This window comes from Zalophus californianus, chromosome 5 (assembly GCF_009762305.2).
Source record: "Zalophus californianus isolate mZalCal1 chromosome 5, mZalCal1.pri.v2, whole genome shotgun sequence".
Lineage (NCBI taxonomy): Eukaryota > Metazoa > Chordata > Mammalia > Carnivora > Otariidae > Zalophus > Zalophus californianus.
The window spans coordinates 148,165,398-148,189,813 of NC_045599.1; the positions used below are offsets into that span (position 1 = coordinate 148,165,398).

Genomic DNA, 24,416 nt, shown 5'->3' on the forward strand with positions numbered 1-24,416 from the left:
GAAAGAAGGAAATCCTGGCATTTGCGAATGAACATAGAGGACATTATGCTAAGTGAAATAAGCCTGACAGGGAAAGACAAACAATGTATGATCTCTCATACGTGGAATCTAAAAATAACCCAGAAGGTCAGAATGGTGGTTGCCAGGGAAGGGCTGGAGGATGAGGAAATGGGGAGACACTGGTCAAAGGTTAAAAGTCTCCAGTTACAAGATGAATAAGGTCTGGGGAATCTAATGTGCTCTGTGGTGTTCTCATCCCACATACAAATGGTAAGCATGTGAGGTGATAAATATATTAACCTGATTATAGTCATCACAAAGTGTACGTATATCAAATCATCTCACTGTACATTTTAAATACACACAATTTTATTTATATCTCAGTAAAGCTGGGAAAATCTTGAAAAATTCACTTTGGCTTTCTGATTTTTTCTATTGTACATTTTATTTTTTTTCTATTTTATTTCATTCTTCTCTCACCTTCGATATATCCTTCTATACATATAAATTTTTTAATCCTTCTGTATTCTTGGTGCTTCATTTATTGGCCCTTTTCTAGCTTCCCAATATATGAGCTTAAATCATTGACTTCTAAGCTTTTTTTGTAGGAATTTAGACCCACCCATGGAGACCCAGAGCACTGATCGAGGCACATACTACAAATTTTGGTATGTCCTTTTTTCCTTCTTCAAAATATTTTCTAATTTCCTTTGTGAGTTTTCTTTGACTCATGAGTTATTTTGTGCGTTGCTTATTTTTTAAACAGTTGGGGATTTTTCTAGTTTCATTTAGGTATTGCCTTTTGATTCTTAGAAAACCCATTGTATGGTCTCCATCTTTCTGGAAGTTGGTCTACTCTGACAAATATTCAGTATCAACTAGAACAGAAGCCTGTTCTGAAGGGGTCACTGTCAGGATGCTCTATATGTCTATCAGCCCTGTTGGTTCTGTTGCTAAAAATCTTCTAAATGTTTACTGTTTTGTCTGCTCGTTCTTTCCGCTAAGAACGGGGTATTGCATTTCCCAATTGGGATTTTAGATTTGGCTTTTCCTCCTTTTATCTTTTCTGACAAATGTATATATTTCAGAGCTTTGTTATTAAGTGCATACTTGGGATTTTCATGTCTTCCTTATTAACTCTAATCACCATGAAAATCTCTCTACTAGCATTTCTTCCTTTAAGTTTCCTGTTTATATTGTTCATCTGCTTTCTTGCGTGCATGGCATGTCCTTTTCCAAGCTTTCAAACTTAAAGTGAGTCTTGTCTCTTCTAAACAGCATGTGGGTGGGTTTGCTTAACATTATTTCTTTTACTTGGACTGTTTCGTACCCTTGATGCAAATACTGAATACTTTGGGCAGTTTGTCCAGCATGTGCAATATAAATAAACCCAGGATGGAAGATGTATGAGGCTTGGCTTTCCAGAAAATGTTACATTCTCTGTGTGATTTTTGTCATGTAAAATGAAGACATTCCTTGACCTAAATAGCTCCTTTTGTATGAGGGATGCCCCCTCTGTGACATGCATATGCTAAATCTCAGCCAGGGCCTAAGGGCCTGAGAAGGAAGGACAGGGGAGCAGCAGTGGAGGCAGTCCTAGATTTCTCGGCACGTCACCTGTGTCCTGAAATCACCTGCACACCTGACGTTAGTAAAGGTCAACACTGGTTAAGATGTCTGACTCTCGTGAGCCTGATTTGATGATCTGACCTTTTGTATCATGTCAGCTCTCTGGGGTTTAGCTGCTCTGATCCCTGGCTTCCCCAGGACAGCGGGAGTAGGCCCTCCAGAGTGGAAGCTAGATCACGTTATGCCTCCTATCAGGTAGCTCTCTAGACACTCGGGGTAAACGCATTAACCTACAGTGGCCTCCAGGCAGGCACCATCAGACCTACCCTCCTCTGTTCCTCCCACTGCAGACACTGCCCTACCCCTCAGGGCCTCTCTCCTGTCCCCCTCAGCCGGAAGAAATCCACAGTGGCTGGCTCTGATGTAGGAAAACGTTAGGGTTCAAAGCCAACGGCCAAGAAAGAATCCTTGAGACATCTTTGGTGCAAAAAGGTGGTTTTATTAAAGCATGGGGCAGGACCCGTGGGTAGAAAGAGCCGCACTGGGGTCATGAGGAGTGGCCCATTGTATACTTACAATTTGGGAGGGGGTTAGGGACAGCAATAAGTCTCTAAGGAATTTGGGAAGCCAGGTTTCCAGGACCTTGAGGGGGTTAGCTATTGTTGGGAAAAGGTCATTTATTATCATCTATATAAATGATAAATAAATAAAACCTTAGTCATAAGACCCTTCAGATGTGTATTGGTGAGCCATATGCTCGGAGGATGATTGCCAACATGTATCTTAGGGGGTTTAGAGATAAAGGAAGTTTCCAAAGGAATTTTTATACGTTAAAGTAGACCTACAGGATTGGGGCGATGGCGGGGGGGGGGGGGCGGCGGTTGGTCGAGCTAGGATTTCCTTTTGCCCTTAGCAGAGTAATAACATCAAGGCAGCTGAGTTCCTAGAGGAACATCACTCTGCCTGTTTCAAGGACCTGTCAATAGGCTGTAAGTAGTAAGAAAAATGTTCTTTTGCCTGTTTCCCACATCAGCTCCCCTGGCCCTTTCAAGTTTTTCCCTTTCCCAGTGAGACTGTCCCTGACTACCCACCCCGAAGGTGCCTCGCCCCTGAATACTGTAGACCAGACCTCCTTCAGACCACAGCCTGTACCGCCTTCCCAGACGCAGATAACTGGTACATCGATTTATTCAGATACGTCTCTTCTCAACATAGAATGTAACCTTCCTGAGAACAGAGGTGTTTCACGTTTTGCTCACTGCTGTACCCACAGTACCGAGCAGTACCTGACAAAGCAGAAATGGGGGAAACCCCCCTCTGGGTATTGTTTTGGCTGTACCCATGTACATTCATTTAGTAGTCTAAGAGAAATCAGTTCCAAATATTCTATAATCCATTTTTATTTCCTTCTATGCCATGGATCATTTTCATATGTTTTTATTATGTGCTCTGTGGATAGCTTTGTATAATTCATTAACTCCATTAGGGTCAGAGAACAATGCCTTATTTTATGCAATTGTTTTCTCTATGGCCTAGTTCATAATCAATTTCCAATCCAAGTATATTGGAAAGCAATGAAGTGCCTAGTTTGTCGGATGTGGCATATACATTTAGTTTTCTGTCAAATTCAATTTTATCTGAGTGTAGAAATCCTTGGCACAGATACATAGGTGTGTTACACAGAGTAAAGAACCCTCTGGGTGCACTTAGCATTCTAGTGAAAAAACCCACATTGCAGACAGCTAGCTGCCCCAGCTCTTTGGTGACTTTCCCTGATCAGCACTGGTGCTGAAAACAAGGGGTCCAACAGTGGCTTGTTAGAATGACTGAGGTTAGAAAGCTCTCTCTTGGGTAAAATTAGTGGTATTCAAGATCTGGTGGAGTTTGGATATTCAGGGACGCTCCCCACGCCTACATACAGGTCTGAGGACCTGGCGAGGCCCCTGGTTAGGGCCTGAGACAGCCCTACAGCACCACTGTGTCTAGCCCCTGGGATGGGGGGCAGCCCACTGTGGTTAGATGGACAAAATCCTGCCCCTGGGACATCGAAACCACCTTGAAACTTTTCCTCGGAGAGGTCATGGACCATCTAGCGAGAGACCCGGACCTCCACTAAGCTCACCTAACAGGCTGTAATAGCTGTTTCTCATGTTATTTTCACTACCGTCCTGTGGTGAGGCTGTGAGCGAGCCGACGGACGCGCCCTAGCACTTGGTGTCTAACGCCGCCTAGCAGGAGTAACGTGGATGCTGGAGGTGGACGAGACAGCTGAGGGCAGTGCCAGCACCCACTAGGATGGCGTATTTGTAGTTTCTCTTTCCGGGTCAGCTCTGGGGTCCCGTTCACAGACAACCGTGGTAGGTGAACACGAGTTCTTATTCCATCCTGTGACACCAGTAAAGAACGTTGTTCTTTGTCCTTTTTAATGTTCTCAACCCGTCTGTGTTGGCTGATACATACAGTATATGCATATAATTAGATCTGTAACCAGATTCGCTTGATATGTTCTGCTTTTTAGGTTTGTTTCCATCACAAAATATATGAAATAAGACTAGAGATTAAATAGCAATAAAGCTTGATAAAATCTTAACATTATTTTTCAAAATGACCAGAATCCTTTGACAGGTAGAGGTTTTTCAAATGCCAATCTCTTGACTAAAAAAACCAACATACACCAGGGCCTAGAAAAATTAATCATACCCTTTGACACTGTTTTCCGTTCTGACAAGTTTTAAGAGAACTTGTCACTGGGAATTGGCATAGTCCATTCGGGCGGCTGTAACAAAACACCAGACAGTGGGTGGCTCATAAACAAGGATTTATTTCTCTCCGTCCTGGAGGCTGGAGAGTGGGGTCCAAGAGTGGGGTGAGGGTGGGGTCAGGTTCTGGCGAGAGCTCCCTTCTGGCTACAGACTGCGCCTGCCGTGTCCTCACCAGGCAGAAGGGGCCACGAGCTCTGTGGGGCCTCTCGTCAGGGCACCGATGCCATGCCTGAGGGCTCCACCCTCCTGACCTAAGCGCCTCCCAGAGGCCCCACCTCTTACTGTCATTGTAACGGAGGTTAACACTGGAACACAGCAATTTGGAGGGACATAAATATTCAGAACGCAGTAGGAATTTTTAAAAATATAAGGATACTAATTTAGGCAGGCATTTTAAGCCTAGGATACAATTTGATCGCTATCATGGGGTTAAGATAATGTACGGAAACTAAAAATATGCCAAAAAGAACACAGAGGAAGAATGGGGGGGGTTGTAGTTTTACTAAAATATATACTTGCTCGCACCTATAAACTGAATGCAAATTTCTCTAAATTCTAGAACTGGGATATGAAGAAGTAATTGTGATAAATAAATCATATAACAGAATTTTAAAATATATTTCACATTTCTAAAATCATCGAAAAAAAATCTCTGAGCATTACCTTAATATTTTTTTATCAGAAATATAGTTTTGGTAATAAATAACCATTTGATAAAGTTATACACATCTTCCTTAACTTATAGGGAAGTTACATCCTGACACATTCATTAAAAATTGAAAATATTGTTAGGTCAAAAAGCACTTAAGACACCAAATACCACAGCTTGGTCTACCCTACCTCACATGTGCTCAGAGCACTTAAACAGGAGCCTACAGTCACGTAATAGGGAATCGCTCATGTAACGGGCTGAATACTGCACTGAAAGTGACAAAATGGTTGTGTGGGCACAGATGGCTGTTGACCCTGGAGACTGCTGCCGCTGCCCAGCATCAGGAGCAAGGATGTGATCACTCGCCAGCAGCCTGAGAGAAGATCCACACTCAAAATCTGAAGTCCCGTTTCTCCTGAACGTGTATGGCTTTTTACATCGTTGTCAATCCCAAGTCAGGAACTGTCTGGATAAACAAGTAACTATACAGAGTTAATTTTAATACATTAATAGTAATCTTTACGGTAGAGTTCATATAAAAATAAATTATTTTTCCTATTTTAAAACTGGCAACGTAAGTTCACAGGCTTTAACCATCTACGTGGTGGGCGCGTGTGCCCACGTCCATGCTGGGAAGCCCCGTGACACAGACAGACGCCTTCCCTGTGACCTGGAGGCGGCACCTGTGATGCGTGGTGCTGGGCAGGAGGGCTGCCCCTCAGCTCAGGAGCCCAAGCTGAAGTCGGCGTGGGGAGCGCAGAGGGGCTGCGGGGAAACCCAATCAGAAGGCTGCTGTCGCGGGAAGGCAACCCACTCCCACTCTATCTCCTCCAAAAAAATTTTTAATTTTTAAAAAATGGAAAGTCTGTTTCAGCCAAATGGTCTTTTACTACTTTGAGCCAAAAAAGCATCATTCTCTTCCTTTATTTTCTGATTTTATGACCAAATATCCTGAAGATACCGTTTTTCTTCTTTCAAAGTAGCCAATGTTTTCATTGCTTCTAGTTTTTCAATTCCAGCCTCTTTGCTGATTATTTCCACAAGGGTATCATTGACATCTTTGGCCATATTCTTAGCATCTCTAGAAAAAAAGAACAGCATCGATGCTTAGAAAACAAGAATCTCTACCAAAGCCTCCATAATTCACAAATCTAACTCCCACTGACTCTACCATCGCCCAGCCTGGCCCTCCCTCTATTTCTCTGGGAAGCGTCCCAACAGGTGTCCCAGCCTGTCATCCGTAAGACCTCTACCCAGTGACCAATCCAACTGGCAAAGCTGACCACATCATTCACAGCTGAAAGCCCCTCCAAGGCGTCCGTGTTCCGGGAGCACTGAGTCTTCAATAAGTGTCTAATGACCTCGTAAACCAGGCTCCTGCTCATCTCTCTCATACCTCCCTTCGTTCTCCGGGCACACAGCAGAACTTGCATTCCCAAGGGCAACAAGGCTTTATGCCTACAAGCCTTCATGTGCGCACACGTGTGTGCACGCAATTATTAACAGACACACTTACTGAGAACTCAGTTATGGGCCTGGCTCTAAGTGCTTTGCCATGTTTTAGCTTATTCATTTGTAGGACGGGGGAGGGGCTCCCCTGTGTGCCCCTGCAGCCCCGACATGGCATCTGCTATACTGTGAGCACCTGCTGATGTGGCTTTCCCGCCAGGGAGTGTGCAGTCTGTGGGCACGGTGTGTGGCTCACTTAGCCTTGCATCCCTCAACATCTGAACCATGCCAAAGCACTCAGGAGGCACCAAATGTTGTTGAATGAGTAAAAGTTGGACAAAACACTAATATGTCCGCAAAAGAACTTGTCCTGCCCCTTACAGTAACATTTCTTGAAAAAGGTGTCTCCAGTGGCCACCTCGACTTCCTCATCATGCTTCCCCCTCAACCACTCTGACGGAGCTTCCATCCCCACAGCCCTTCCCATGGCCCTAGTGGCTGCCAGTTGCCAAAGCTACTGGTCCCCTCTGTCTTCTTACTTGACTATCAGCAGCATAAGGCTCCCCCGCTTGGGACAGTGTCCCCTGGACTTAGGGACAGGTCCACTCCCGCCAAGGGGCTGGTCCGCATTAGGGTGCCATGGGGTCTCATTCTGAGCCCCCGCCACTGACCACTGTCATGAACACTATCAGTTCCACTGTGCAGATGGGAAAAGTGAAGCACCAGTGATTGTAAAAGGCGATTTCTAGGTTAACGTGTTTGGACCTTTAAGATATTCTCCAAGCTGTCATTTCCCAGTATTCATGTATTTGTACAAGTGACTTTGCCTCTATTAGTTAGACATACAACTAAAACTCCAGCCTGGGGACGCCTGGGTGGATCAGTCAGTTAAGTGTCTGCCTTTGGCTCAGGTCATGATTCTAGGGTCTTGGGATCAAGTCCCACCTCGGGCTCCCTGCTCAGCTGGGGGTCTGCTTCTCCCTCTCCCTCTGCTGCTCCCACTTGTGCTTGTGCTCTCTCTCTCAAATAAATAAACAGAATCTTTAAAATTCCAGCCTGTTCAACACTGACAGCTCTATCTATCTACAAAGTAAAGGTCAAACACTTTTTTAAAAACTAAATGAAAATGTAAACCAGCACTATGTCCAGAATCTATGCCCTTTATCAACCTAAAGCAGGGTTTCTCAACTGAAAGTCAAAAATCCATGAACGGGTCATAAAATCAACTTAGGAGGCAAAATCAATTTTTAAAAAACAATAAAACAGAAGTTACCACAACATATCATGAGAAGTACATAGAAAAAGTTGTTTTATAAAACTTGTTTCTATTATATTTATATCTATATTCTAGGCCACTGTATCAGTATTTCTGCTTTGGTATCACAGGTAACAACAACAACAACAACAAAAACCACACCTGACTTGGTGATGTATGTAAGTTTTAAATGCCTGGGATGTGCCAGAATTAAAAAGAGCTATTTCTTACTCAAAAGACCTTTTTAATTAGCACAGTTTTTTTGAATTCCATTAAAACAAGTTGGTAAGTTTCTAAAATTTTTATTTATGGCAATTTTGGGTTTCTGTAACAGATCTTGCCTCAGAAAGTATATAAAACTCAACATAAAAATGATTCCTGGCTTACCGTCAACTTTGACATTACAAATTATGCCTTAAAAAAAAAAAAAAAAGGATCTTTAGATCCACATTCTCAGAGCCAAAACCATGGTTTTCCTTAGCCAGGTCAAATGCACATATCACATATTCTTGGACACAACAAAATCAATCCTGAGACTTCAAGTTAAATGATCAGCATCTGAACACCAAATAAAACTTTCAGAGGCTCAAACCTGTATTCAATATGGCACAATGTATTCTGAAATGCAAGAACTGACTTCACTTCTATTTCCCTGATGATGACAACTTCTTGGCTATTAAATATTAAAATCATCTCAGAACTTGTATTTCTATTCTTGTACTTAAGAATCAAATCTCTCATCCCAACCTGTCTAGATTATTAATGGCCCCTGGTTCGTTTAATCAATATTATCAACTGCCTTCGCCTACCTGGCATTTGAGTGATTGCCACTTACCCACAGACGTAAATACAGCCGTGCTCATGAAGAAGCAGCTTTGCCACCTGCTCGCTGTGAAGACGGATGTTGTCTTGCACATACTTCACTGGGGCTTCCTCCTCTCCAACAGGAGCATCTCTTGAGAAGGAAACCTTCAAGTGAGTCAGGATTCCACGCTGGTGGAAATGTCTGAGCTCCTCTCTGAAATACAATATATAATAGGTTACTGAGAGGTTTGTCATTTAAAGTTAAAAGGTCTGAAATGAGAACTGTATACCCATTGTTGGAGTCTTCCAATACTAGAATTGTATAGCACCTGAATAAATAATCCCGATCCTTATGGCGGCAGCCAAAAAACAACCACATTGCTCCAAAGTGTCCATCTGGATGTTGTTCTTGGAGTTTCTCTCTACGTGCAAAAGAAAGTTGAGATGTGGGATATAAAGAATATGTAAAACCAATCTATTTGGTCAGAAATACCACCAACCAATCCAGACAGGATTCACCGTCACTGTGAGTTTAGCCCCTGAGTTAACACAGTCCTGCCCACAGGGCTCCCAAGCGCCCCCATCAGACACCCAGCCCCACAAGCACGTGCATCTGTGTGCTACAGACACCTACAAGCTCTGTATGGCATCTATGTGGAGAATTCAAAATATCCCAGTGTGAAACCTACACTAATTTCTACACTAAATATTAATAGCAACTTTGTGAATAAAATTAACTCTTAATTAACGTAACGGAAAAGTGGCCCAGGGCTTTAAATGGCAGAATGATCTGCTATGAAGGGTTTCAGGAATGTCTGCCATTACTCTTTGCTTCCTTTAAGAAAAAAATTAAAACTAAAAACAACAAAAAGATTTTGTCCAAAGGATATTACACCACTATCTGGGGACCAGCAAAGAATTGTTCATTATTTCACAAACAAGGAGAGAAGCACAATTTATTTTATATCAAATAGTTCTGCACTGATACAATAACACATCTACTAATATCAATCTACTGAAAATTACCGACATTTGGGTTTAACTTTGAAACTTCTGGTATAACTGGATGTCTGTTAGTAGCAATTTTACCTAGTTAAGTAATAGATGGAACAGCCTATACATCATCACAGCTTAAAGGTGTGCCTGAAATTTGTCCCCAACTACATACGTTATAAACTATAGTGTGGCTGGGAAAATAAAAGAAAAAGAAAGTGCTACAGTAAAAAAGGGAAGTTCTAATACAAAACAAAACCTCTGGAAGACATCATGTTTACTTTTCCCATGGTGACAAATTATGCTATGCTATCACACATTTGATAGTTATTTTTTAAAATAAAACTTTTACAACCGAAGTCCAATATCCAAAAAAAGCACTGAAGAAACAAAAAGGCTATTATATTTCCACCCAGGATCACAAGGGATACATTTTCTCAGTAGTCAAAGAAAGCACACACCTGTGTTGCAGGAAACCAATGAAGGGTGCTATGCCAGTTCCCGGACCCACCATTATGATGGGGGTTGAGGGGTCACTCGGTAAGTGGAAAAAATTGGTTGTTCGAGGAGAGATGGATATCTGGAATATTAAACCAATGCTCATGACTCTGAAAGAAAACCTAGACAAAGGCATATAACCAAGATGATCTCTGCTAAAGAAATTAAATAGCAGCATTAAATCTTCCTGAAACCATGAACACATTTGTCATTACAGAGAAAAAAAAACAAGACAAGACTGTCTTGCAAATACTTCTTTTCCATCGAAATCAAAGGTGCTTTAGAAATGACAGGCATATTTCTCAGGTAGAACACTGAAGAGATACAATCAAATTCTTTTCCTAGGCCCATGAGTAAGATCTACTTCCTAGTAGGCAACCCATTATCTGTATTATGGAGAAATGCACGGCAAACTGAAGCTAGGATTCTGTGTTTACACATAAAGGGGCAATGAAGATCAACATCAAGATGGACTGAGAGCTTCAAGAGCAAATTGGCACCTGAAGGAAAAATGCGGGGGTTGCTCCAAAGATGAAGAACTGTGCGATGTTTGTTTAAAGTTTGATGTTATGTGTTCTTGCAAAACTAGAAGAATAAGCAGCATACACAGATAAAGACAATCTTTTTGCTAAAATTTCAGAAAACTTTTCTTCTAAATCATGTGCCAGGGATATGTACAAGGAATCCATTTCTAAATATATCTCATTCCCAGTGTCACTTCTCCATATGCGTGAGTTATACCAAGTGACAGGAATCTGTTCTAGGTGTAACTGTATATATTTTAATCTTTAATGTAAGGAAAACCTTTTGAAGTTCATCACTAGGATGAACACCATACTTTGTAAAGGAAGAACTGGCAGAGTATTGTAAGATGAATGTCGGCATTCTGGAATGAGACTGTAATTCATCTCACACGAGTCTCACTTGACCCACTCACCTACCAGTCTCCCCGATGGTACTCAATATGACAAGCACTACAGATAGAGAAATGAACAGAATCCCTGTCCTCATGGACTTACATTCTAATGGAAGGAGGAGACAATAATCAAATATTCATCTATAAAATGACTGGTAATGATAAGCCCCGTGAAACATACTAAAGCAGGATACACTGGGTGGGACGGGGTGTGCCAGTGAGAGCACAGGGCCTGCTTTCTAGGGACCGCAAGAAGACCGGGATTAGTCCACTCTTGCTGCAGTAGATCTCAAATGGTTTACGACATCGAACGCTCCTGCCTGGCTCTCCTTAAAGGCTACAGGTGGGCTACAGCTCTGCAGCCCAGACCCCCTCCACTTGTATCGAAGTCCAAGGAGCATCCCTGACCTGCATCATCCTACCCTTCCATCAAAGAGGAGGGAGAAGCAAGCCACGCCAGCAGGGGCCTCAGCACTCCTGCTTAGAGGGGGCACAGATCCTGTCTGCTCACATCTCACTGGTGGGATGTGGTCACACAGCCAGACTACACATCAATGGGCGGGGCGGTCTATGCTTCCCAAGGACAGGGGGTATCTGTCAACAGCTGCCCCATCTACCAGTTGGAGGGTGTGGGTGGGTCATGTGAATGTTAACATTCCCTACACTTCCTAACAAAATAGGTAGGGCAGTAAGCACCATACAATTCAAATTGTATCCTTATTCCTGTACCTCTAATGCCTGAATACTAGGGAGTCTATAATAAAGATCTGTTAAAATGGACAAAGGAGAAAGAAAAAGGCGGAAGGGAGAAAAAGAATGTGTGAATGGCACCCACGCTCGGTGTTTGTGATAGGTTCTGGATATATGTATTTCTTTAACTTTCTGGAGAGCATGCGTTTTTATAGGATCATAAAATGACATAATACTTTTATGTCCATACCATAATGTTTCTTCTCAAAAAGGAAGTGTCTCGGGTTCTTAATATTTTGTTGATGTTTTGTGACCTAGGAGTTTTGGGGGAGGGTGAAGGGAGGGGGTCTCTCTTTCTCGCACTCTCTCAGGCACCTCCGTCCCAGACAGGAGCCTGGGAAAATACCACGGTAAAGGGCAATTTCAAGCAGCAGCTTCCCATGAGCGCTCTCAAGTATATACTGAAGTCTTACTTTCCCCTGAGGGCATGAACTTTTCAACTCCAATAACTTATAGCAACCAAACCGGTCCTAAAATAACGCCACAAAAGACACGTTCATTTTTTCAATACCACAGAGAGACGACTTCGTGATAAAGCCTGAAATGTTCTGTTTAATTTCAACCATGCTTACGGGCAAGGAGGGACTTTAAATTGTTCCTTATGCTGTGGTCTTGAGTGAGATTCGCCGAGTGCTTTATCAAAACATGAAGGATGGCACTAAGTCCAGATGTAAATGTGTCCACGGTTTGGTCACAAAAACCAAGGAACATGTTTCTCCTACGTGTTTAAAAGTGCTTCCCCCTCATTATGCCTTCACACTAACAGCACTAATTTCGATTCTACACCACATCTAAGACAAAAAGGGAAGAAACACAGCAAAATCCTACTACCCAAAACTGAAGGACATAAAATCAATCTTTGGTTGTCAACTGATTGCCAAGTAAGGATTTATCTGGGACACAGGGTATAGTCTATACATAAGATGAGGCTGTCCCTCAACACCAGCCTTCAGTATTTACATGGCTCTTTTCCTGTGCCCAATCTTCGAAAAGTATTAGCCAAAAAGATCTTCTTTTCTATGAATATGACGAGGAGGAGAAAAGACTGTATTATACAAAATTCACACTTTACATATTTGAGAAATATATGGATTAATAGTAAGTGAAAATGTAACGTTTTCCTGACTTTCCAAGAGAGATTTTAAAATTCAAGTACGGCAAACATTTTCCTTTGAATAAACCTGATAGACACAGACAATGCAGGGAAGACCACATTAACCAGGCAAATAGCATAATTCTAATAATGCCCAAACTGCACACTCCCAGTACCTCCGGAGCCGGGGCTTTCCCACCTTCTGCACGGGACACTCGCGGGTCTGGATAAAGTTTGGACGCGACCATCGTGGCCAGCCAGCCTGTGCACACGCCCTTCCGCAGAACCTCCGTTGTGGTGTTAGACAAAAACTCCACAATGTTAAAAATGAAATGAAGCTTCCCTGGGTGAGTCAGGTTTGAGCTGCAGAGACACACAGGTCAGCTTTAAACTCTGTATCAGGACTAATGCACACAGGTCAGACGCAGCCTTTTTTACTGAACTGAAGGGTATTTCCTGTGGGCTCTCATCTACCTTCTAACTCTTCAGGGAAAGGAGCTCTGTTGCTACTTAAAAGCTCCTCCTCTCCTGCCCCCTGTTTTGTGATATTCAAAAGTTTCCAATTACCTGTTTGCTTTAAGACTCCTTAAGATTTATACAACCTTTCATCTGTCCACTGCCCGCCTCTGCTGCCCAGTGGAGGTGGCCGGGCACGGCCGGAGAGGCAGCAGGTGGAGGACCGGGGCACTCGCAGCCCAACACAGGGGAACGTGACTGTGGACAGGAGTGCGCTGGAGATTCTGTACTCTCTGAACACCTGCAGGACGGGAGTCCCAACACCAGTCTCCTTCAGTCCCTGCCACGCCTGCTACTGTCCACTAATCAGGTTAAGTTTTCACTGGGGGAATTCAGAACTAATAAGGATTTGGAAGCCAGAGATTCACAACATTTTGGGAGAAAGATGGCATATGTTAATAAATATCCGTACCTTGCACATGAATATGGTCTGGGCTGGAGCTTAGGAAGATGTTCTAGAAAAAAAAAAAAAAATTAAAAATAAGCAATTACTTTACTGCTACTGAAAATTATATGTAAGGTTTTGTAAAAATTCAAGCCTGAGTTGGCTTTTTCTTATTTAGAACACCCAAAAATAACATTTTAATTTAAATCATATTTTAGAGCAAATGTAAATTCACTGTGACTAAATAAGTCTTTACTGAATGTTTTTTTCTAATTCTTCACGTTAAAAAATGAGACATATTGCATTTCTTTACCTGAAATCACTGTCTTTCTAAACGCTGGTTTCTTAAACTGAAGGGTAATAAAAGCATCTGTGAATGGGTTTCAGAATCAAGAAACCCATTAAATTTTCTGTGTGTACACAGTTTTCTGCAGAAGTGTCCAGAGTTTTCATATTTGAAATAAGATCATGACCCCCAAAAGATTAAAGATCACTATTTTAAGGATTATGGGAAATACCTAGGCTTGAAATATCTGTCCTCCTTATATTTCTATAGCAACAAAATGAGAGTATAGTGGTAAAACTTTTAAGTCATCCAGAACCCAGTGGTTTCTAGATACGCTGGAGCTCTTTTAAAGCAGGTCAAAGAATCAATCTTTGAATACCTAACTGCCCACCAACAAACTCTAAAATTTTTTTCTGTTCACGGTTATATACTTTATTTTATTTTATTATGTTACATTAATCACCATACGTTACATCATTAGTTTTTGATGTAGTGTTCCATGATTCATTATTTGTGCATAAAACCCAGTGCTCCACGCAGAACATGCCCTCCTTAACACCCATCACCAGGCTAACCCATCCCCCCACCCCCCTCCCCTCTAGAACCCTCAGTTTGTTTCCCGGAGTCCATTGTCTCTCATGGTTCCTCTCCCCCTCCGATTTCCCCCCCTTCATTTTTCCCTTCCCGCTATCTTTTTTTTTTTTTTTTAACAGATAATGTATTGTTTGTTTCAGAGGTACAGGGCTGTGATTCAACAGTCTTATCAAGGTTGTTTTTCATAGTTATCTGGCAAAAACTTGGAAAGACCTTTCTAAAATTTAGTAACAGAATAACGCTTAATAGAGGGCTCAACATAATACTAAGCTTTAGATACATTGCTTACTTAAAGTAGAAAATAATTTAAAATTTTTTAAGTCTCAATGCCTTTATTAGTTTTTACAGAACTACATAATAAATGCTATATAAAAGTTCAAAAAAATCCATCAAATCCATGAAAAGAACTAAAACATTCTCATACGCTAGATAGCTTTACAAGAGTTCTTACAACTTCCCTACATATGTTCTGATTATTCTCCCAACCCCTGTATTCATTCTAAACTGAGAAGGGGAGCGGTGTGAGTTTGAATACAGGGAAGAGGGAAGAGCGACCTCATCTAGTAACTTCACCATTCTGAGAAGGAAAAGGAATAGTAAAAGGGAGAGAAAGCAGGATCTGACTTAATAAAGGAGAACGCCCCAAACTGTACTGGACATCGGGGGACCTGGGGCCTAAAAGTAAAAAGCACGATACACATTTTCCTACCACCAAAGGTAAATGCAAATTTTAAATATTTTATTACTTATCATTACGGGAAAAGAGAGAGGAGAGGAGAAAATTATCAGCACAGGAAAGTACTCAAGGTTTAACAATCCTGTCCAATTTTCACAGTTGCTGCCCCTCGCAAATTTCTCCAATCCCCAGTGAGGCTGCCGCTGAAAGCCCCCTCTCCTGACACCAGTTCCTCAAAGAGGATCTTCTCCCTCCTGTGCGCATGAAGACCCCAGGAGACAATGAGGACAAAAACAGAGTCATCTTCCGTTTGATTATTTTGTGACATGTCTTGCTCCAGCTTCAAGCCTGGAGCACCCTGAACAAGGCCACTTGCACTGGCATAGCAGGAGGGGTCTCCATGGCCCTTGGAGAACCCTGAGCTGGACTTGGCCAGACGGCGGCATTCCTGTCTTCCGCACAGACAGCACACCGCATTAACCTCTGTCAATTATGTCTACTGCTCATCAGCCTTTATTTTTTTAAAGATTTTTTTTTTATTTATTTGAGAGAGAGAATGAGAGAGAGAGAGCACAAGAGGGGGGAGCGGGAGAGGGAGAAGCAGACTCCCCGCTGAGCAGGGAGCCCGATGCGGGACTCGATCCTGGGACTCCACGATCATAACCTGAGCCGAAGACAGTCGCTTAACCAACTGAGCCACCTAGGTGCTTTTTTTTTTTTTTTTTTAAGATTTTATTTATTTGACAGAGAGAGAGACAGCGAGAGAGAGAGAACACAAGCAGGGGGAGCGGGGAAGGGAGAAGCAGACTTCCCACTGAGCAGGGAGCCCGATGTGGGGCTCGATCCCAGGACCCTGGGATCATGACCTGAGCCGAAGGCAGACGCTTAACCGCCTGAGCCACCCAGGTGCCCCTGTTCATCAGCTTTGAAAAAGAAAAAAAATTTTTTTTCCTTGGGAAGCTCATTTTTAGGTAACATTGGACTAAAAAAAAAAAAAAAAACCTTTCTGAAAACTAGCTAAATGCTGACCCAAAGAAAGAGAATTAAGACTGGCTGAAATGAGAGCAAAGGCCAGTGACAATGGTAGAAGCAAGAAACAGGAGACAGACAATCCAGGCAGAGGCATTCTTTCCAGCTCCCAGGAGGCCCTGAACACACCCCGACGTTTCCCCGCGGAGCTGTGTTCCCATGTGCCAGACAGACTGCAGAGGGCGGCCCCCAAGCAGAGGGCTCTGAACAAAAAGGCCTGCCGGGCGCAGGGGAGGGGAGAGTGGCCACTCACCGAGCAGGAGACGAAGCGGCGGCCGGCAGGACGGGAAAGCCAAGAGCAGGTCGGACAGGCTGGCGTGCGCATCTCGCACGAAACGGCTGTAATCGGCCGCGCCCTGGCGGCTGCACAGCTCCTGCAGCCTTCGCTTCTCGGGCCCGGCGCCGGTGTAGTCCACCAGGGCTCGCAACAACGCCTGCGGCCAAGGCAAAGGAAGCCGACTGAAAGATCCACGTGTGGTCAGGCCGCTCGAGCTTCTGGTTAGGATCTAGCTGGGGACGTGCCCAATTATCCAAGAAAAAGTGACAGCACCCTTCGGAGTGTGATTAGGAAAAGGGAATTTGTCTTATTTGCTTTAATGTCAGGCTGTTAAGGAAAATCACCTTCCATGTTTGACTTTTAGCCACCTTTCCTGTTTCCTAAACCACCTCAGCAGTCCCAAGTATGATCTCAAACTACATGTCCAATATGTCTGAGTAACAATGACCAGAAATCTCCTAACTCATCAATTTTAACTCAAGACAAAATACTTATTCTCGTCTTAGCGGATGATTACAAGTTGGGCCTCTGCGCTCATCGGACAGCTGTTAAGTGCTCTTTATACAACAGGCGGTGGGCACGACAGCCCCTCTGCTGGCAAGGCTCACAGGCCAGGGATGGCATGCAAGAGCCTGACTACCCCAACGGGGGCACACCCAGGATGTCAGGGCTTCTGAAGCCGAATGCGCCCAGAACGCAAGCCTGAGCTGAAGGCTGGCCATGGGAGAGAAACAAAGTGTGAAGAAGGGCTAAGCCGATGGCCCAGCTCCATGAAGGCACAGGAGGCAGGCAAAAGCACGCTCCCGGGGCCAGGCACAGTTCCGTGTGGATGCAGGGCAATGTGGACATGGGACAAAGGCTGAAAAGACAGGCAGGGCCAGAACATCAAGAAGCCTCCTGCACGTGGCCTCTCTTAGTCACCTCAGAATCACTGTAGAAAGAGGAGGAGAATATACATGAAGAAAGCAAAGCAATAACATCCTGAACCCCAAGCCCCAAAGACAGAGCCATGTCCAAACTCTTGGACAAAAGACCAAACTTGCTAATAACAACTTTTGGTTTCAACATATTCCAAATATGACATATATAGCTCTTACCACTCAAGGGTTAAGAACAAAGCAGTTAAGCGCGTAATCTGCATCAAATGCTAAGTGAAATGCTAACAGGGACTTTTTCAGTCCATGGCTCAAGCACCTTTGTGTTCTGGACACCCCTACCAGGGAGGATGACATCACTCCTCTTGTGAGGGTCACAGGTGCTCAGTGGCTCAGCTCAGAAGTCCTGCCTACAAAAATCCTAAGAGACCAACAAATCACAGGCCTTCTTCAAAATGCCAGACACGGGGCCGAACGTGGAACAAGCACTTGGGAAACCATGTGGGGTCAATGAGCACCCCACGTCTATGCACAGACCTCTGGTAAGATACCTTTCTCGTGCTGGGGTATACAAACTCCAAAGTTCTATTTAGGTAAAGAAGGAGTGTGACAGAACAGCACATATACCAGAGGACCTCGTTTTTTTCGTAACAAAATTTAAGGGTTGAGCCTGAGGATTTGATTATAAAGGTCTTTTGCTTCCCAAGTTACTTAATTTTGTGTCCAGAATTTTTATGAGTGCGTTACTTTTATAGCAAGGAAAAACATGTTCACCTCTACATGCTTTTTATGAAATGGTAGCGGTGAACTAAAATTGTGAAACTGATTTTTAATCAAGAAGTTCTCATCACAGTGAACACTACATTTATTCAAATTATCTAGGTCCGAGCCTCTCTCTAAAGGAGCTGGTTTCCCGAAGACTGCATGCAACAAACACATTAATAAGACAGAGCATAAAAAAGGCCTTGTGGAGGGCAGCCTGATAATAGCACTATTATGCGCACTGGCAATACGAACTTGGCAAAGCACAGCTGGGAAGTCTCCCCCATTCATACCCATGTGAGGGGACAGGCTTAGAAGGAATCAGTTACAGCATCTTTTAAAAGACAGCTCCTGGCATCCTCCTGACCTCTAGTGGATCATTCTGTCCAGGGACATCCAAACAGCAATACAATCTCCCAGAACCTTTCATTTTGTCCTGAAGAATTCTGACTTAACAGTAAAGAATTATGTACTTTCACACAGAAGAGATCTCAACGTCAAATGGGTGGCAAGTAGGGGTAAGCCTGCACTCTCATAAGCCTCCTGTCATCAGTCACAAAAAGGGTGAAGTATAGCTAGGTAACACAAGGTCATCTGGGGTCACTTTAATCACTGATTAATGTAGCACATCAAGTTAATAAGAAAAAAACTCTACTTTAAAAATCTTGTTTCTATAGAAAACAGAATTTCAATACAAGCACAACATAAAAATATCTGTCTATGACAACCGCAAAAATACTATGCACCCTTGGGACCTATTTTGAAAACATGGTGTGAAAGCCATATTTTCAAAGCCTTTAAAGGGCAAATGCCAGATTTAATAAATCCTACACAGAGCTGAGTATACTTTTAAATAGTTACCCAAAGAAAAGTACCTTTTTAGGAACTGCTCGTATTTCAAGGCACCAGGTCAGAATGAATTGGAGAGAACATCCCTCAGGTATATGCTGGGGTAAGGCTGCTCCTTTACAGGCAGACAAGAAAGAGTCCGTGACACAGAAAGTAAAGAACAAAACATTTCCTCACTCTTAAAAAACCAATTAACTGTATACTTTGCATTACAGTGCTAGGAAGGTATAACATGATTTGCGGCAATGTTTATGCAGTCAAAAAAATTTCCAAAATGAATGCGGGGATGGGCGGGGGGAGAGGACACCTTACCAAAAAAATAATAAAAGAATTATAAATTCAATAGCATTAGCCACACCTAAATCTACCAAAGATAGATCTTTGGTATGTTTCGTAAAGATACCAAATCTAGGTGTACCAAACAAGAGGGAAATTATCCAAAGCCAAGGAACAAAAAGCCAAAAGATGGCACTTGTCCACTAACACTGCATACTATTCTCAAAAAGAATTTTAGAACTGGTGGAACTCCAGTTCAAGATTCTAAGCAAATACCTAACTTCCTTTAATCATGAAAAAATGTTTTTATATATTACATAAGCAATAAATATGCTATGAGAAATACACATGACAAAAAAACTTTAAAAAGGTTCATATAATAAACGTTTATTGTAGGATTGCTCTTGTATAACTCAGAAACAAAATAATGCTAACTCAATAAGCAAACTAACAAATCAGCCCAACTAATCTACCGGCTTCTCCAAGACTACAGCTACATTCATTTTTACTGTCCAGCAGTGTCCAAATAAGCATAAAATCCATCATCATCCCATTCAGTACACCTGATGTGAAAGTTAAGAAACCCACAAGTCAGAGAGTGCCAGGGTTCTGCCCCCTGACCCATGGCCAACCTGGGACCACCTATGCAGCCGTCACACAGGGTGCAGGGTGGGGTCCTTGCACTTGTCACCTCCAATCTGTTAGCCCAATGACACCCTAAGAAGAGATCAGGGCCCTACCTTTCTTTTGTGTGTCTGCCTTAATTTTTAAGACGACACAATGCTCTCTTCTGTCCGTGAGCTGCAGTCTTTGGAGAAGGTTTTGTACCTCAGAATCACTGTTGGGACAGATCACATTGAAGGCATCTCCAGGCTGATAGGAAAAATCTGTTTTCTAGAGAAGAAACAATGAAAGAAAAAAGAAAAGCCCATGAGTTAAAGAGTTTTAGTTGTGGGGTAACAAAAGCATGTTTTTTATTATATGATTCTTTAAAAATATGAATTAGAAACAAAATGATTCTAACTGCAAAAAAATAAGCCCAACTGAACAAATCTACTTTTATTACGAGTTTTTTGTTTTTTGTTTTTTTTAATTTTAAGCAATCTCTACACCCAATGCGAGGCTCCAACTCACAATCCCAAGATCAAGAGTCACATGCCAGCCAGGTGCCCCAAGAGTTACTTTAAAGAAAAAAATTTCAGTTATCCAATGATTTGCTTTAAATCATTTCAGTATTTTTTACAATGTTAGTTAAAACCTTTCTCATTTAAGATGCCCTAGTAGGTAATGTTTTACCAACATAAAAACCCCTCTTATGAAAACACACATTATGAGGGAGAGAAACTACCCAACGCTGTCTGCATTGGTTCTCAGTTTCCTTTCTTTAGGGGAAGAAGAGGGGTGGGAGATGACACTTTAGTTTTCCTTACTGAGCACAAAAGGTTGCAGCACCTAGCTTGGTACTATGAATGAAGAGCATGGCCATTTACAGAGTGATGGAGAACAACAGCAATATCTGGAGAGAGCCTCTGACCACACATGCTCACGGCCCTGGCCTGTGAGGGGCACAGACTGAACCCACCTACTGGCCAACCCTCACCACTTTATGACCAAAGCGTAGAACAGAATAAAAAAAATGCTTTGGTGGACAAAGAATATTTAACAGTATGGATTATTTAAATGTTCCAAAGGAATGTGGAACTACTCAACAGTATATAAGCAAAACCATCTAGTTTTGATGCTTGTCATTTTTTTCCCTATTAGGAGGTTCAAGAAAATCTACACTGACAGCCCTGACACACCCTTTTCTGAAAGCACAACCCACTTCCCAGAACCTCCATCAAAATACATAGCTGAGTGACTCTGAAGACGTAACTCAAGCACTGAGGTTACAGGATTAGCAGGTAGCTTCTTAACTGAGGCCAATGATTTGGGACAGGGGTTGGGCTCATGGATGGAGGGGAGAGGCAGCATGTAAGCCTCTGAAGTTATATGAAAAATGTTTACATATTTCTTTTTCTGTGGGGGGAGGATCTGTGACTTTTCCCAGAGTCTCAAAGGAATGAGACCACGACTGTGGGAAAGGAAGCATTCTAGGCCCGTCCGGTCTGAGCTCTATTTCCAGCTACTGGCTGACCTCAGGTGAGCAGCTGCCTTGCTCAGGACTCTTCTCCCAAGGAAAATGCTGCTCTGATTCCATTACTCTTTCGTCGCTTACTGAGTAAGGGAGCAACGCTGTTCTTTCAAGTTGAGTCACCTCCAGGGTGACTCCTCATGTCAGCCCCTTCCTGAAGTGAAAAGATAAGGAGTGTGAGGTGGGGAGGAAAATGAGGGGTGAAGAATAAAGAGGCCAGATGTCCGGTCAGAGGCTCTCCTCCTTCCTGAGTGTGCGGACCACACCAGCACGCAAGTCTCCGCACTTCTTGACAACATAACAGTGCCGAGAAATAAATTCTGTAACTTACTGAAATGTCCAATTCCACCAGAAGAGTGGTTCTTATGGCATCATCTGTAGTCAGTTGAACTGCCTTTGAAATTGGAACTTGAAAAGTTGGATCCACTGAAGTCACAGATGCTTGGCTTTCCTCCTTGAGAAACAAATGTGATAAAATATTACAAAATGCAAATTTCAATTTTACTTGCCATTGCTTCACTTAGTGACCAGGTAAGATCCACAGGATTTTATAAAATAGCCTAGATATTTCAGTATTCTTTTCTAAGGCAAATGGCTATAGACACAGGCCTCTCGATCTTTTAGAAGAGATAGCTCATCCACATCTTAAACTCCTTGACTGTTAGACAAATTTCTGAGATAGATACTGAAAATTATCAGATACCAGCATGTTCCTGTAAAGCCCTAATAGTCTTCCAAATAAACCATGCTAAAGGAGACCATATATGCATGCACAATTTCAGGATGGAGATTCTAAAGGAAAGGACATATTTGGGGTTGGGAGACACCTGCACAGAGGTTCACAAGAACCCACAGAGTGGTGGGCCCTGGTGTGGCTATGTTCCACACCTGTGCTGGTCAGTCCAGGAGCCACCAGCCATGTGCCTAAGCACCGGAATTCTTAGTTTTATTTTCATTTATTTAAATTTAGGCAGCCACGCGTAGCTAGCGGCTCCTGTATTAGCACAGGTCTTGGGAAACCACAAAAAACCCAATTCGTTGTACTAGTTCTGTTCCTTTTCTAACTTGAAGTTTCTAAGTTCTGTTGAAGACAGAAACTTTCAAAATGCTAAACAGTTAAACCTGGACAAGTGGCTATGTGGAAAAACTGCGAAGAGGATCAGAGCTCAGCGCCTGACAGGGCCTACAGGGCACTGGGAGATGCCCCTGCCTGAGAGAGCCTTCAGCAAGGCTGCTAGGAACGCTGTCAGCAGATGGCCCTCAGCTAGCTCACAGTCACCTCGGAGAGTGACCTCAGCATTCCCAGGTCATGCCTCCTTTCAGAGGCAGCCCATATCCAATGGCTAACTGAGGACTATAAACACCCAGCCCCTTTGCCCCAACTCAGGACAATGTTGAAGGGCCATCCCAGCTCCGGAGAACCCTGTGAGTCTGGTTGGGGCCTCTGCTGGGACACATCACAGCCCACTTCCCACTGTGCCCAACTCCAGCTTCTGTCCCCTCCATTCCCCAAGGTGAGGATCCCAAGGGGATAAAAAATAATCACCTAAAAATCAACCTAAAAAATAATCACATAGTTTGATTCAAAGGAACCCAGTCTGTGACAGCTGGTGCTAGAGTGGTTTCAAGAAAGATGCTAAAATGGGAGTCTAGAGCTGGATCACCGACCTGGCTGACAATGAGCACACGACACTGTTGACAGATGGGACACAGAGAGCACAAGGTGACAGGTGCAAGAGCTAAGTGGGATGGTGCACCATAACAGGGAATGCATTAGCCAGTACCCAGGAGCTGGTGCTTGAGATCTATGGGGAAATGGCACTGATAAGGCCAGAAGAATTGTGGGCATTGCCAAGCTTCACTGACACTTCTGGAAAAAAACGCAAAAAGCTGAGAAAAACTAATCAACAATGAAACACTAAGTGTGAAAGCCAGAAAACATGCTCTGGAGCACACAAAGAAGCTGCTCATCTCATGCACACTGACAGAATGCTAAGGCCTAACTTGGACAGGCAAAGAATGGCCTCCAGGCAGCTGAGAGAGGGACATGTGGGTCGAAAATCTTGAACCCCTAGATTCCCTTGCACCTGCTGAGCCTGCAAAAGTAACTATTTCTTCCTATGAAGAGCAAGAATTTTCTTCTTGCATTAAGACCTCTGCCCTGCAAGTCATGTCCACATTCCCAACTCCTGCATCCCACCTCCTCTCCTAGCTGCTGAGCCAGTAAGGGTTAAGTCACAACATACCAGGCCTCACATGGGCTGGACCAGCTAAGACAGGCGAGGGACCATGCTTTGAAGAAAGTGTAGGACACAGCAACACGCACCAGCAGAAACCATCAAAGTATGTACAAGATGGAAGGTTGAAGTCCTGGGCTAACAAAGTTAGAACGTCAACTTGGAGAGAGGAGTTTTGCTCATTGGGAGCACTATCCCAGAATACTGGCTTTAACACCTTGGCAACACTCTCTAGAGATGGTTATGAGGCCAAGGAGAAAGCAAAAGTCCAGACTTAATGAGACAGAACTGCTGAGAGTTCCACGGCCAGCATCAGAGGACAGGAGTAAAAGGCCCAGGGGGGAGTGGAGAGTAGAGTGGATGAAACTATGAAGAGCCCAAACCTCTCCGATGACGCTGTCCCTGAGCACCCGGAGCACACACCACTGCCTAGGCCGACAGGACAGCGCTGGTGAGGGGCACCAGCATCACGGAGAAGGTCAGGGCTGCCTGCTCTGCTGGCCAGAGCCAACAGACTGGGCCAACAGCAATGGAAAAACCTGGACCACCAAAGAACAGAGGGGCATGGGAGCACTCAGCCAGCAAAGTCCTGCAGGATGTTAGAGCGAGTCATAATTATCACAGGAGAAAGGCTGGAGGGGCTGCTGGAAGCAGCCCCCCACAGGTGGTGTAGGTTGGTGGGGGAGACTCAGCAACATTACAGAAACTGTACTCAATAAAGTCCTTCTTCCAGGGAGTAAACATATACTGGGCCAAAGGGAATACCCAAATACTCCAGG

The 24,416-nt window shown here is 43.4% G+C and overlaps 1 protein-coding gene across 3 annotated transcripts in view; it reads right to left on the reverse strand.

Moving 5' to 3' along the window:
• Positions 1–3,753: 3,753 nt before the first annotated feature.
• The window catches only part of MTRR (5-methyltetrahydrofolate-homocysteine methyltransferase reductase), a 32,559-nt gene continuing 11,896 nt past the window's right edge, over positions 3,754–24,416 (reverse strand). For 2 of the 3 annotated variants that reach the window (XM_027606434.1, XM_027606435.2), the window contains exons 6-15: positions 21,732–21,854; positions 20,007–20,160; positions 19,017–19,105; positions 16,481–16,661; positions 13,670–13,712; positions 12,918–13,104; positions 9,946–10,064; positions 8,821–8,913; positions 8,523–8,705; positions 3,754–6,064 (exon numbers count right to left, since the gene is read on the reverse strand). In XM_027606434.1, coding sequence (XP_027462235.1) covers positions 5,920–6,064; positions 8,523–8,705; positions 8,821–8,913; positions 9,946–10,064; positions 12,918–13,104; positions 13,670–13,712; positions 16,481–16,661; positions 19,017–19,105; positions 20,007–20,160; positions 21,732–21,854 — 1,317 coding nt within the window. In that variant the 3' untranslated portion in view covers positions 3,754–5,919. The remainder of the gene's footprint in view (positions 6,065–8,522; positions 8,706–8,820; positions 8,914–9,945; positions 10,065–12,917; positions 13,105–13,669; positions 13,713–16,480; positions 16,662–19,016; positions 19,106–20,006; positions 20,161–21,731; positions 21,855–24,416) is intronic. The other variant, XM_027606436.1, reaches the window with a different exon arrangement.